This window comes from Lolium rigidum, chromosome 2 (assembly GCF_022539505.1).
Source record: "Lolium rigidum isolate FL_2022 chromosome 2, APGP_CSIRO_Lrig_0.1, whole genome shotgun sequence".
In the NCBI taxonomy this organism is placed as follows: Eukaryota; Viridiplantae; Streptophyta; class Magnoliopsida; order Poales; family Poaceae; genus Lolium; species Lolium rigidum.
The window spans coordinates 24281155-24294818 of NC_061509.1; the positions used below are offsets into that span (position 1 = coordinate 24281155).

The 13664-nt window shown below is 44.1% G+C and overlaps 2 protein-coding genes across 2 annotated transcripts; one reads left to right on the plus strand and one right to left on the minus strand.

The window, feature by feature from the left end:
• Window positions 1-2238: 2238 nt before the first annotated feature.
• Window positions 2239-6007, minus strand: LOC124689364 (mediator of RNA polymerase II transcription subunit 15a-like). Its single transcript, XM_047222908.1, has 6 exons — window positions 5772-6007; window positions 4005-4107; window positions 3602-3695; window positions 3351-3421; window positions 2667-2776; window positions 2239-2383 (listed from the first exon to the last, which is right to left on the minus strand). Exons 1-6 carry the CDS (start codon window positions 5879-5881, stop codon window positions 2239-2241), a joined length of 633 nt encoding a protein of 210 aa, XP_047078864.1. The 5' UTR covers window positions 5882-6007.
• A 4774-nt stretch (window positions 6008-10781) lies between these two features.
• Window positions 10782-13664, plus strand: LOC124689365 (mediator of RNA polymerase II transcription subunit 15a-like). The gene is made up of 4 exons (XM_047222909.1): window positions 10782-10894; window positions 11548-11659; window positions 12705-12814; window positions 13308-13664. The coding sequence occupies exons 1-4, from the start codon at window positions 10782-10784 to the stop codon at window positions 13315-13317; spliced, it is 345 nt and encodes a 114-aa protein (XP_047078865.1). The 3' UTR covers window positions 13318-13664.

Sequence of the window (13664 nt, forward strand, 5' to 3'; positions counted from 1 at the left end):
ATCATTTACCTTTATTATGTCAATCAAATTTAAAGCAGCTAGATGGCATGTGGAGGGAAGAAAAGGTCGAAAACTTCTTCGGAGTAGTAAAAAAATTCGGTGCTAACAAACTATGAACAACGAAGAATAGAACGCATATAAACGAACAACGCAAAGGTTGCGAAAAAGAACTTTGCATACAAGTTCATTATAAATTCGTCATCTCACGAAGAACCAGTTTTGTTCCGAGGAAGAACGGTATTGGATATGAGCTGTGCATTCTTGCCTAATTGAATTTATTCAACACTGAAGATGAGGTGTTTCTGATTTGGGCTTAAATGTTGCGGGATGGACTACTCCTCCGTCCACAAATAAGTGTACATTTAGACATATTTTAAGTCGAACTTTATTAAATTTGACCAACTTTCTTGAAAAAAGTAGCGGCCTTTGTGGAACTAATTTAATATTGCTAGATTTATCTTGACATGTTGTCAAATAATATAGACATTTAGTGTCACGTATGTTGCTATTTTCGTGTAAAATTTTGGTAAAATTTAAAAATGTTTCACTACCAAAAAAGGAAACACAGACGGAGGAAAATGGTACGTATAATTTGTGTGCCATATATCTCAATCAACCAAATTAATGGTCCAATGGTCTAATTTTGTTTTGGCATATATTAAATATTTTATTGAGCTGGAAGGAACTTTGCCGGCCTAAAGAACCTGGGGATCTTGGCATTTTGAATTTAGAAAAAGTGGATTCCGCAATGCGTGTCCGTTGTGTTTGGAGATTAAGAGTAGTTGAATACCGCCACTGGAATAATTTGGAACGAGATAGACAGCAGCATTTTCAATGCATCAGCAGTTACTGTTGGTAACGGGAAAGGTGTTATTTTGGGCTCACAAACTATTCAGGAGATTGCACCTGATGTTTATAAATTGATAGAGCCGGATGCCAAAGCAAAACACACGGTTGCTAGAATGCTAGAGCTTTGCCAAGTGGAAGATGGTTAAAAGACACAAGTAAACCGATGAACATTCAAACTTTTCTGGAGGTGGTGAAAAATATCTTGGAAACATTCATCTTGAGCCAGCAGTGGGAACCTAAAGGAGTGCTTTCATCTATATCGTTCCTACCCACAGGCCACAGCTCATTCCCTCAACAGTTGGTGGTGCGTACCTCGAGATAGAACAAAACCTCTCCAAACACAATGGTTATGTTGACTACATCGTCCATTTGGTGTGAGAGAAACCAAAGAGATTTCATGCCAGTTCCAAATCATCACACCTACCAAAGTGCAAAGCAAATGTAAGATGAATACTACATTCCAATGATATGGGAGAATATCTTAAACTCTTGTTTATATGTTTAAGCGAGGAAAAACTTAAAAGAGGCCATGGCAATGCACAAGCACTCTCCAACGTAGTAGTTTTTATTAAGGCCCCAAAAATAGAATTAGAAAGAATCTGCACTTACAAGTTAGAGAAGACAATAAGAAAACATGGTAAATCATGGAATCCATCTCAATATTTAGCAGGAGCCTAAATATTCTCACCAACGTTCAACTTCATAATTGTTTCATTTGATTATAGGTAAATATACATAGCTCCTTAAAAAAAGTAAATATACAGAGCTCACAACAACCTGACCTCATAATTATTTCATCTGATTATAGGTAAATATACAAAGCTCACAAGAGGTCGACCTCATAATTATTTCATCTATCTTACATCACTGTTGCATCTTCCGTGTACTTTGGTCGATCTGTTCCTCCATTTGTTTACCAAGAGATCCAATTATCTTGAAGAAATAACACTAAGCAATGTGATACACACTGGTGCTGTAAAATTATCTACCAAAGTCTGCAGTTGAGTACGCTGCATCAGCCCAGTGCTCCCCTGCTGTACTGAGGCGCCACTCATCAAAGATTGAACCATACCGCACGGAATCGAAACTGCTTCTTTGAGCAGCCTTTCTTCGGGCAGCCTTCAAATCAGAGTCTGTCTGCCGCTGACGCTTTGCACCATTTTGATGCATGGGGACACTCAATTTTGTTGTTGGGTGGTGGATACAAGATGCATTAGAGGACTGTAATCCGGTGCTCATGGTCGACAAACTTGCTTGAGGATTAGTATGACTATAATACTTCTGTGAACTCTCGGATGGCTGTCGTTGCTGTGAAATGTTAGAATTAGAAGCTTGTCCTGCAGGTGGCTGGAACTGTTGCTGTACTTGTGGTTGCACTGGTTTCCTTCTTTATGAATTCAAGATGCTGATGATCTGTTTCTCGTAATGAGGAAGCTTGTCCCTCAGAGCAGGTTGGAGAGTACTCTTGCTAATTTGCAGAATTTGTAATATACGCTCCAACATTATTTTAAAGTTCTTCATTCTTTCGTACTCCCTCCGTTTCAATATATAATGCCTATAGATTTTCTGCACGGTAATTAGCGCAAGTCATTTTTTAACACAAAACCCCCTTATTTTCAGTCTATAATGCCTATAAGAGGTTGTACCGTAAATCAGTTCCCAGATTTTATGCACGGGATCAGATCGGTTTCCTTATTTTCTGCTATTCAGCTAATCGGTGGAAGTTTCTTTGCAAATATACACAGATCTACTCTTATATTATGAAACAAATGCAGAAAATCTATAGGCATTATAGATTGAAACGGAGGGAGTACTGCTCAGATGGCCTTTGAGGTGGTATGATGCTGTCAACATAATGTATTTTCGCAGAGATCTTATTGAACAATTCATTGAGTTCCGCAAAGTACTTTTCCTTCAAGCTCCTAATCTGTCGAGAACCAAGACCACACACACACATAAATTTGGAGCAGAAGAGACGAAAACAGAACAATTAATAGACCATGGTTTGTCATTAAGTCAGCAAATATGGCACAGGCGAGATCTTTCAAGTACCTTCTTTGTGAAGCATACAAATCTAAAACAAAATAAGAACTTACGATGCCCTTTAAACAAATTACTTTAATTTGAAGACTACTAACTACCTTGTGGCTTTACTACATCTAGATACTAATACACTATAGCTGTATGCTCCATAGCCCACATTCATAGCTGTAGCGCATCTACAAACCAGACTCTTGTGTTGCTGTATGAAACTCTGGTTCCACACCAAAATGTGTTTGCCGGTACACATACCAAAAGAAGAAGGGATGAGCAGCAGAAAGTGCAAAAGTAAAAGGCCCCAACATCCAACATGGCGTGTTGTTTCATCTTCTAACAATCTACCAACATGAATCCAGACCGTGGCAATCTCAACCTCTTTATTCTAAGATCCACTGTCTATGAATTTAATTAGGTTCCAAGAAAGGGAGTGCCAAAAATGTGATATTAATATCATGTCTTACCATTTGATATATCTCCTCTTGCCAATTACCTACACCTGCTTGGCCTGTTTGAGCACTATTGTCCACAGATTCTGCATAAAAAGCAAGTTTGTCAAAGAATACAAGATACAATGCATAAGTCAATAAATAACAAGCTACAAGTACATTGTAGGATGGCAATAAAGCACATAATCTCAGACTTGATGCAATAAGAAAATAGCCATTCAAGCTAAGATGATAAAATGTACAACTCAGTTTACTGTACATTGTACCTTGACCAGGGTTGTTTTGAGAATTTCCAGGAGCCTGTTCTGGCATTGTCTCCATAGAGAGCATTTTCAGACAGATTTCCCGCCAATAATCAGACTGAGTAATACAAAAGAAAACAATGTAAAGCTTTATACCAAATTACTAATAGAGTACTACTGGCTTGCAACCAACAGTTCTGGTGTGATTAGCAGTTTAGCACAATTGAGAAGGTGCTTCAGCTTTTAACATTTGAATCATAATCATACAAAAAAGGTCATCAAAGCTGCAAAACACATGCCTCGAATAGAAACTAAGTGTGAAAAATGCTAAAACAACTGGGATGTGCTCCAAATGGTTTGGGTATGGGTGTTGGCACACTCATGGCCCCAATTCAAGTCCCGGCGTAACAGATGTGCTCCAGATTACCTGGTTGGTCGCTGTGGTATAGATCTCCTCTTCGAACCGCACGGCGTTTCTTTGAAGTTCGTTCAATCCCGTTGGCTTTGATACTGGCGGATGAGTTTCCAATCTGCATGTATAACGCAAAATGTAAATACGCTAGCTAAATGCACGTGCTGGACAAATTAGATGGTTTTGTCAGGCCGTTGTTGTTGTGTTCCATGATACACCATCAACATATATGAACTTTTGTCCAAGACTTGTCTCAAGTAGAATTAAGACCGTTTGCGAGGGACCATTTACTTCCTTGGACAGATTTGGAGTCGGTTGATGAGGAGGATTTTGTCTGGTCTCCAAAGAGACATAAAGATTTTGTGGTAAAATTATCTCAGATGTAATGAGACAGGAGATATACCTCGGCAAATTGGGTTTCGCTCGCTAATCCGACCTTCGTAAAGATTGGGAATGCATTGCTTCTAACGATTTGTATGCAGTAAAGTATTTTTTAACACATTGTGTGCAGTAAAGTATGCGGGACCTGAGATGTCTGGTGGAACTTGGGTCTAAGTTTATGTTTAAAAAAAAAAAAAAAACTTGGGTCTAAGTTTATCAGTAATAGGCTGGAGACGGAGGAACTAGGAGCTTGTGTGCTAGATCGACAACGAAGCTATATCAGATATGGGTTAGATCGAAGCTATATCAGATCGATCGAGCGACAAAATTGGCCCGAAAACATGCAGTAAATTCCTCGTTTATTTCTACTGTATGTGGGAAACCGGAGGAGGCGGAGGGTCGATCGAATTAACATGATGAGAGGGGCATGGAAGCAAAGCAAATCAAATCTGTTAGAGCATGTCTAACAGACCCCGTATTTTTTCGCCCCTTAAAACGCGAGTAGAGGGCCCTGTATTCGATTTCGATCGATTTCGATCGGCCGAAAACTCGTCCGAGCTAGCAGACCCCGTATCCCTAAACTGTAAAAAGGCATATTCCTAAAATATGCCAAATCAATTTTTTTTTTCTCTTTTGTTCCTCCTCTCCTTCTTCCTCCTCCAACCACCCAAGCCCTGCCTGCGCGCTGCTTGCCCCAAGCCCCGCCGCCCCTGCGCGCTGCCCCGCACCGCCGCCCCTGCGCGCCGCCCCTGCACGCTGCCCCGCCCCGCCGCGGCCGCCGCCCTCCGCCACCGCCCCGCCGCGGCCGCCGCCCTCCGCCACCGCCCCCGCCCCGCCGCGGCCGCAGCCCTCCGCCACCGCCCCGCCCCGCCCCGCCGTGGCCGCCGCCCCCGCAGCACCTCGCCTCCCGCGCCGGACCGCGCGGCTGCCTCGACGCGCCGGCGTGCTCGCCCCGCCGCGCGCGCGCGCCCTGCCCTCAACGCGCCGGCGTGCTCGCCCTGCCCCGCGCGTGCTCGCCCTGCCTCGCGCGCCCGCGTGCTCGCCTCGTCCCGCAGCCGCCCGGCCGGCCGGCAGGCTGCACGAGCCCATAGTCCCGGCGAAGTATCTCGATTTGGCGCGATTGGGTCTCGATTTGGCGCGATTGGATGCGTGCAGAGGCGGAAGCAGTTGCAAGTTCAGCGCGCCACGAGTGGAGGGTTGGCCCTGTATTCAGCCTCCCGCCCTGTACTTGTAAGGGGCGAGGAGCCGCCCCGTAGCCAAAACTGTAAAAATTTTACGGGGTTGGGCGTTTTAAGGGGTCTGTTAGACGGCCGGGTAGAGCTCTACCCCGTATATCGGCGGTTATTTTACGGGGTTGGGCGTTTTAAGGGGTCTGTTAGACCTGCTCTTAAGAGCCCATACATCCTTCTGACGATCCTGTTGCGCGTCTCCGGCTGGAGCTGGGCACGCCAGTCCGGGTCGACGCTGGCGAGGGGGTTGGACCCCTGCATGGGCCGCCAGTCCGTGCCCATGGCAAGGATCGGTCTCGAGGGGATGGAGGTGGAAGGTGTGCCTGCGCCCGCCGGCGATGAGGAAGAGAGACGCTCTATGTCTGTGGACTGTGGTTGACTTGACCGAATAACTTGCCTCCGCCTGGGTGCGGTGATGGCCCGTTCAAAGTGAAACTAGTGCAGTTGCATCAATTCCCTTGTAAAAAGAGTAAGAAGTGTGAGACATTTTAAAGATGAAAGCACGACTTTAAATTAACAAAGTCATCAACGATCAAGTACAACGAAAACAACAAGAGAAATAAATAAAAATAAGAAATGCGGTATCAGCTAGAGATGATACAAGCACATATAGTGCAAAAACTGAAGCCTAAAAAAGAGCAGAGCAAGGCTCCAAACTACAATATCTACAAGGAAGTTCGAGACTTTAGCTAAACAAAGGCAGATCATCCTAAACCTGCAACCAACGAGACGCCACTCCCTGGAGCTACACCAAACTAAAGTAGCACACTAAGCCTACTAGAGGATCACCAACACCTAGGGAACTGGCTAATGCTCTAGTGACCAGACGAGCCTCCAAAGTTCAAAGGAAAACTTCACGACAACGCCTCTAGAAAGGGAAACGGCACTCGTGAGTGTCGCCGTTGTCGGCACAGGGGGCGTTCAATGCTTTTGCGTAAGCTTCTTCACCCACCCAAGGAAAGCCTAAGTCTTTGCACCTGCCATCACGACATCCACCAGCTGTTGAGGACCACCGGTGTCCCTCGTGCCATGACACAAGCTCCAACAACTGCCCTAGGCTCGATAGAGGCCGTGCAAACCGGAGGCACACCGTTTATATGAAAGTTTTTATAGCTCGAGAGTCTCATCTAACTCTGCCGTAGTCTATTGGTTTGCTTTAAAGAATAAAAGCCTATCTGAAAGGACATGGAGCCCCCATATGTGGTTTTGGTATGACAATTCTTATGGACTAATGGTTGTATTGAGGTTGTCTCTTAGGTCGTGTCTATAGGCAATGCTTGAGCCATATGTTGGTCTCAAGGTTGTAAGATGAAGAAGACCGAGTGCAATGAAGAAGACGGATGAAGACGGTGTCGAAGAGGGATGAAGACGGTGTAGAAGATGGATGAAGACTATGGCGTGTATGTTGGACGAAGATGGTGGCATGTACATTGTTTAAAAGACTCGAGTGGAATGCGCAAGGTCAAGATTTGTGCTCGGTAGGATAGTTGGTCGCATCATCGGAGAGAGCTCAAATCTTGCATGCATTGCATCATGTTTCTTGGTTGTTGTTGGTTCTTATCAATGATATGTTTTAGAGCTTGTGTTCATTACCATGACAAGCTCTAGCTCATCGAAAACGGATTCTGGATGCATCTCATGTTACATGTTCGAGTTGGATGATTTTCTCTGTTTACCGTATTGAGAGTTTGCACCTCTAAATTTATATAAATATATCCTCCTCTTGTTTCCATATTTTTCACTTTTTACAGGGGTAGCTCTTGTCGTTCTCTTTCCAACAAAATTGGTTTTGTCCCAATCGGAGCTCCCAATCTTCAGATATTGCATTTCTCATATCGTTATTCTTAGTAAAAGAAAAAAGGGAACAAGGTCTCTGCTTAACCGGTAGTACCGGTACTCAGAGCGGTAGTACCGCTAACGCCTTCAAAACCACGTACAAGTCAGCCCCGAACCTCGCAGCGGTACTACCGCTCCCTTTCAGGACCGGTAGTACCGGTCAAGGTACCGCTGGCGATAATGCCTTTTCTAGGAAAACACACAGATCAGATCATGTCGGTACTGTGACGGTACCTAACCGAAACTACCGCTTGAGTCGTCAGCGACGGCGAAACGCGGTAGTACCGGTCCGGTACCGGTATAGTACCGTAAAACCTGCTGCACTACCGCCTTTGTATCACAATGGTACCGGGCTGAATCCAGTGCTTGCAGAAAGCATGTCGGTACCTTTACAGTACCGGTACCTTTACAGTACCGGTACCTTTACAGTACCGGTACCGGTAGAACCGGTTGTGTCCCATGTGTCCTTCACAGAAGGGTGTGTTTACCAAAAGGCGGTAGTACCGCTCCCATGAGCAGTAGTACCGGTTTTGTCGCGAATCTAACCATTTTCCGGCCCCAACGGTCATATTTCTGGACCCCTATTTATACCTTCCTTTCACCTCCGTCCAAATTAGTTATCCCCATCTATTCTCTCTCTTCCATTGTTGACTTTGAAGAGTTTGATCCTCCTCTTGATCCCTCCACTATTTTTTTGCATCTTTTTGGGGAAAGGAGAGAGGAGATCTAGATCTAGTGCTCCACCAAGTGAATCCCCCTCCTTGTGAGGGGATCTTGCTAGATCTAGATCTTGGAGTAATTTGGTGTTTCTCCTACTATTTGTTCTTCCTCCCTTATTCCCCCAATAGCTTTTGTAGCTTTGTTGGAATTTGGAAGAGATGGACTTTGGCATCTTAGTGATGTTCTTAGCCATTGCATTAGGTGCATCGGTTTGGGTTATCTCCGGGCTTTCGGCCTCGTGTGAGTTCGTGTGTGTGTATTCCCTCTAGGGTTATTCGAACCCTAGAGGGCTTGTTGACCATGGTGGTGTTGTAGGCTTCGTGGCCTTGTCGCCTTTGTGGCATAGTAGCCTTCGTGACCTTGTAGCCTTAGTGGCCTTGTCGCCTTTGTGGTGTGGTAGCTTTGTGTATTGTCGCCTTTGTGGCGTTGGAGCCTTGTACCCGTGTGTGGCGTGTTGTAGCCTTTGTGGCCTTGTACTTGAGAGCCTACAGTTGTGGAGTTTGCCTCGAGCTTGACACTTGGATGTTTTCCCCAAGCTTGTACGGGTTCGGTGACCACCCTCAAGGGTCCCTTAGTTGATCGAGGCTTTCCCTTTGGTGGGAAAGACTCGAGGAGAGTACGGTGTCCCTAGCGGCTTATTGGAGTGCCTTGTGCCTCCACACCGCTCCAACGGAGAGTAGCACCCGGAAGGGGGTGAACTTCGTGATACATCGTCGTCTCCTCGTGCACCGGTTACTTCTCAACCCGGTCTCCTTTACCTATGCGCTTTACATTCTAATATCCTTCATGCTTGATGTTCTATATCTAATTTTCTATCACCATGTAACTTATCTTGCTTAGCATAGGTTGTTGGTGCACATAGGCAAATCGTAGTTTGTAGGCTTAAACCCCCAAGTAGAAGTTATTATAGCTTGCCTATTCACCCCCGTCTAGGCGACACCCTTGTACATTCACTATCGTAATAATAGATTATTAATGGGGGAGCTGAATTCGTCACCACTGAACCCTCAGGTCTATCTGATGTCTCCCTGTGTTGGAGCAAGCACGACAAGCCTTTAGTTCCAAGAAAAAACAAGTAAGGTGATAAAGGACCCCTTAACGGATTAAGCAAAAAAGAGAAGGAAACATAACAAACCTCTCACACAACCATGCCCACCCACTGCCCTAGTGAAGCCCAATTTGATTATGATTGTCTCTAAGTAATTCCATTCTACTTGGTTATGGGCCTTCATCATGTCCAGCTTCAAGGCACCAAGGGGCAAAAGAGATACATAAGGCCAAAACACCCCATAAGTGTCTAAAGTGCCACTAGCGGCTTATTTACTTGTGGGGTCGTGCCTGGGCCTCAAAGCAAATCAAGCATACCTGCATAGCATAGCCCGTTATAGACGTAACTTTGTGGGATGTAGCTACTAGATACTTTTACGACAAGGCGGACCGTGTCATGTTTAGTTCTAGGCAAGCGGTGTGTGCCGTGGGCTAGCCCATTCGCTAGCTTTAGGTGCAACCGTGGAGTGTCTCGCCGAATCCTATTCCCCACTTACTGTGGGACAAATGTGTGGCTGCGTTCAGCGGCGACGCTTTTGGGTCAGCCTAGTACTGCTTGATTCTATTAGCGAGGGCATCCCCCTCCCCCAGTTTCGGTTTTCGCTGTTAAGTGGTTGTCCCTGTGTTGGTTTTTCAACGATCAATTCTTATATACGTTTTTAAAATTGAACCTTTTGAGTTTTGAACCTTTTGCAAATTTGAACTTTTTGATATTCATTTTTTAAAATCTAGATATTTTTAAATTTGAAAATTTTGAGATTTGAACATCTTCTTTAATATGAACATTTTCTAAATCTGAATTTTTGAGATGAGAACATTTTTAGATTCAAACATTTTTAAAATTTGAACATTTTTGAAATTTGATTTTTTTAGTTTTGAACTTATTGAGATTTGAATTTTTTAAAATCTAGAAATTTGTAATCCAAACTTTTCAAAATTATTATTTTTTATATTTGAAGGTTTTTTTTTAAAATCTAATCTGAAAGGAAAATATACTCTCTCTGAATTTAAATTAATTGACTCCATTTTATCTGGATACGCATGGATGTAGTTTAAAAGACTTAACTAGATACATATAGATCTAGACAAAATTAAGTCAATTAATATAGATCGTAGGGAGTAGAGTGAAGTAGTACCTTTTGTCGGGCCACATTTGGAGTGGTCCAGGGGAAAGCTCGGTGAGCGGAGCGAACCCTCGGTGACCACCGTCAAGTCATCGTTGTCGTCGTTACCACCATTGTCGCGAGATCCAAGAGGGAGGAAGATCGTGTCACTCGGGACGCAGCCCACGGGTTTACTCTAGTGTTTCTAAAAACCGGTCGAAGAGGGAGTTTCGAGCGAAACCGGACGAGACAGCGGTTTAACCGAACACGTCCTATGCGCGGGCCGATATTTAACCCCTGGGGGCCCAAATCCGGTGTAACCAGCCACATGTCGGCCCGATACCTGCTCCGGATTGTCTCCTCGTCCACTCTAGCAACTGTTGTATCGTGTCGTGTGTGCTACAAAGGCTGGCGGACGCGGCCGCAGGCAGCCAGGCACCTTCATCTCCGGCATACACGAATCGCCGATCCGCACCATGGACGCGAACTGGCAGCCCGTGCAGGGGTCCAACCCCGGCGCCGCCGTCGCCGTAGGCGACTGGCGCGCCCAGGTCCATCCCGAGACGCGCAGCAGGATCGCCGGAAGGATGTAAGGCCCCTAACTGATCTGATTTGATTTACCGTCCCTCTAACCTTATTAATTCGATCCTGCGCGTGTTGGGGTCAGTTTCTTCACTCAATCGATCTGATATATTAGCGTTGATCTAGCCGTAACCCTAGCGGCAGCAGCAGATTCCGTGGCGAGCTTAACACTGAATAATTTCGACACTGGCTTATTGACCAATTTAATTTGCCACGTACGGCGCACACCATGACACCGATTCAGTATTAACCACAGATATCACGTACTTTTGATCTCGTGGGGAAACCATGCTGTTATTACTACCGCGCGTGCTGGGAATCCTGGGATGCAATTTTGTTCCGGTTAATTTACTCGTAGTCTTCCCCAAGGTATATTCCTCGCATGATCAAGGTTCACAGGTCATGCACGATTAAATCAATCGGCGCCTCCTTGGTCTTAGCGCAACGGAATTCACGCTCGCGCTGCTTATCGTTAGACTACTTACAGGAATGGAGTGAGCATATGATTCATATTTGGCCGGAGAGCTACCTCAATTGGCTGCTGCTCTTACTAGTGCCTACTTGTTCCACCTGGCATCTCTGATTCCACATATTTTACTGCACACGACCTTTAAGAGCACAGAAATCCCAGTCTATTCACATTTTGTGTTGCGCGTGTAGACTGGAAGCTCTGAAGAAGCTTATTCCAGTTTCGGAGCCATTCGGATTGTATGAACTTCAGAAAATTGCTGTGCGGTTCGAACATAAGATCTATGCCGCAGCGATCAACCAGGTAATTTCACCTATCTTTCCTACCACTCAGCACAGCCCAAACTGTTTTAGCTATGCAGGGTCAGACAGGGTTTTATGGGCTAATAATAGAGCAGAACTGTGTCTAGTTCTACAGAAGATTTTTATGTCATGTTGAAGTGCCCTGAGTAATTTCTCTTTTTTTTTATTGTGGGGGCCTTGGGCGACTTTTTAGCTCTTCAGCTGCCAACATTTTCTTTACATGCTGTTGGGAACAAATCCTGACTTTCTCATGCTTAAGATCAAATTCATTTTTTTCCGTGGTGCTGGGATTTGAAGTAGGGCCACGGGCACACTTAAACCATTTGGAGCACATCCCAACCATTATACCATTTTCGCACCTAGTATGCATATAAAGAAGCTAGCATGTTTATAATATTTTCTGTTATGTTACATAAATGATAGACCAAATGCTGATATCATCTTGCTCGTCGACACATTTTGAATCTTGTAGTGTTGCACCTTCAGTTGCTTTAGTCAGTCACTCTTTGACTTCATGTTTGTATGCCGCATGTCTGTCCATGCATCCTAAATTGTTATATATGAAGTAGAACTACCCAAGTCCATGTGATACGGGATGGTATAAAATCGTCTATCTCAGACCGAACAACAAACAAGACCTTACTCTTTTCTTCCCTCTTGTTGGACGGGCTTAATCTTAAATGCATCTACTCCAGTTCGGTAAAAAAAATCAAATGGATTATTTTTTGTTGCGGTGTACTATTTCTTTTAGAAATTTCTGGCTGTCTGGCTTATTTGTGGCAGACCATTTCCTTTTGTGTTCGAGTGGTCTTTATCATCTTGCCTGACTCACTGTCACTATCTTGATTTGGATTTTCTGTTCATATCCCTTATTTCATACATGTGTTTTTCTGCTTAGATCACCAATTTTTGTACAATTATGATTCAAGTGTTGAAAGCTAAAGCACCTTCTCAATCGTGCTAAGCTGTGAATCCCAACAGAACTGTTGGTAGAAGGCCACTATAATTTGGCTTCAAACTTTACATTGTTTTGTTTGTATTCACAGTCTGATTATCTGAGGAAGATTTCTCTGAAATTACTATCTATGGAGACAAAGGCACAGCAGGCTCCTGGAAATGCTCAACTGAATCCAAATCAAAACAACCCCCAATTAAGGTATACTATATACAGTAACTAACTGACTGTTGCACACTCTCCGGCATTTTTTTATTGCATCAAGTGCTGACATAATGTGCTTTCTTGCATTAAATCAACCTCCACCCTCTCCGGCATCATGTATTAGAATGTTGCATCTATCTTATGTGTCATGTGTCTGTCTCTATTGAACCTTGAGTGGTTATCGTCATGTTAAGTGGCTCAGTTTGTTCAATAAAATATTTATTGCACATTTTTTTCTGTTTTTATGCCGGAAACAATGTTAAGTATGAAGGTTAAAATAGTAAGATTTCACATGTACTTTCTTTGTGGATCCATAGTATGCTCTTCTTTTCCTCGTTATCATGTCTTCTCTTCCTGTTGTGACCTTACTTTTCATGCGTAATTTAAACTTGACCTGCACACAAGAGTGGTTACTACTTTGTTACCGCAAAGCCACATGCATATTTGTTCTTTAGACTGGATACTCATTATCCTATCTTTATGATTGCAGGATGACTTGACAATCATGTTGATGGTACAGATTCATGTCTCCAGGTCGTGTTTCCGCCCCTTCTCTCCGCGCCGTACCTTAGACCTTGAGAAAAGTTGTATCGCCCTATGATATTAATATGTCCCAACTTAGCAGGTTTTGAATTTTGACCCCAAAAAATCTTCTTATTCAGCGTGTGCAAAAAAGGCTTGCAGTTCTGAACAAGTGCGCCTAGGGTGCCTGCTCCTGCATGTCCCTGCTGCTATCTGTTTTCGCTGTAGTGATTCTTGTGGTCATTGTCTGGATTCAACTAAGTAGCTGTAAACATTTTCCAGCTCCAATCAGTTTTAAAAATAAAGACTTTTGAAGATAATGTGA

What these genes read in the sequence shown, in the direction of transcription:
- LOC124689364 (XM_047222908.1), bottom strand. Translation starts at nt 5,881, where the DNA reads ATGGGCACGGACTGGCGGCCCATGCAGGGGTCCAACCCCCTCGCCAGC. An exon ending in ATACCACAGCGACCAACCAG is followed by an intron (nt 3,696 to 4,004) that starts GTAATCTGGAGC and finishes TGTATTACTCAG; the next exon opens with TCTGATTATTGGCGGGAAAT. An exon ending in AAGAGGAGATATATCAAATG is followed by an intron (nt 2,777 to 3,350) that starts GTAAGACATGAT and finishes GGTTCTCGACAG; the next exon opens with ATTAGGAGCTTGAAGGAAAA.
- LOC124689365 (XM_047222909.1), top strand. Translation starts at nt 10,782, where the DNA reads ATGGACGCGAACTGGCAGCCCGTGCAGGGGTCCAACCCCGGCGCCGCC. An exon ending in AGCAGGATCGCCGGAAGGAT is followed by an intron (nt 10,895 to 11,547) that starts GTAAGGCCCCTA and finishes TTGCGCGTGTAG; the next exon opens with ACTGGAAGCTCTGAAGAAGC. An exon ending in ATGCCGCAGCGATCAACCAG is followed by an intron (nt 11,660 to 12,704) that starts GTAATTTCACCT and finishes TTGTATTCACAG; the next exon opens with TCTGATTATCTGAGGAAGAT.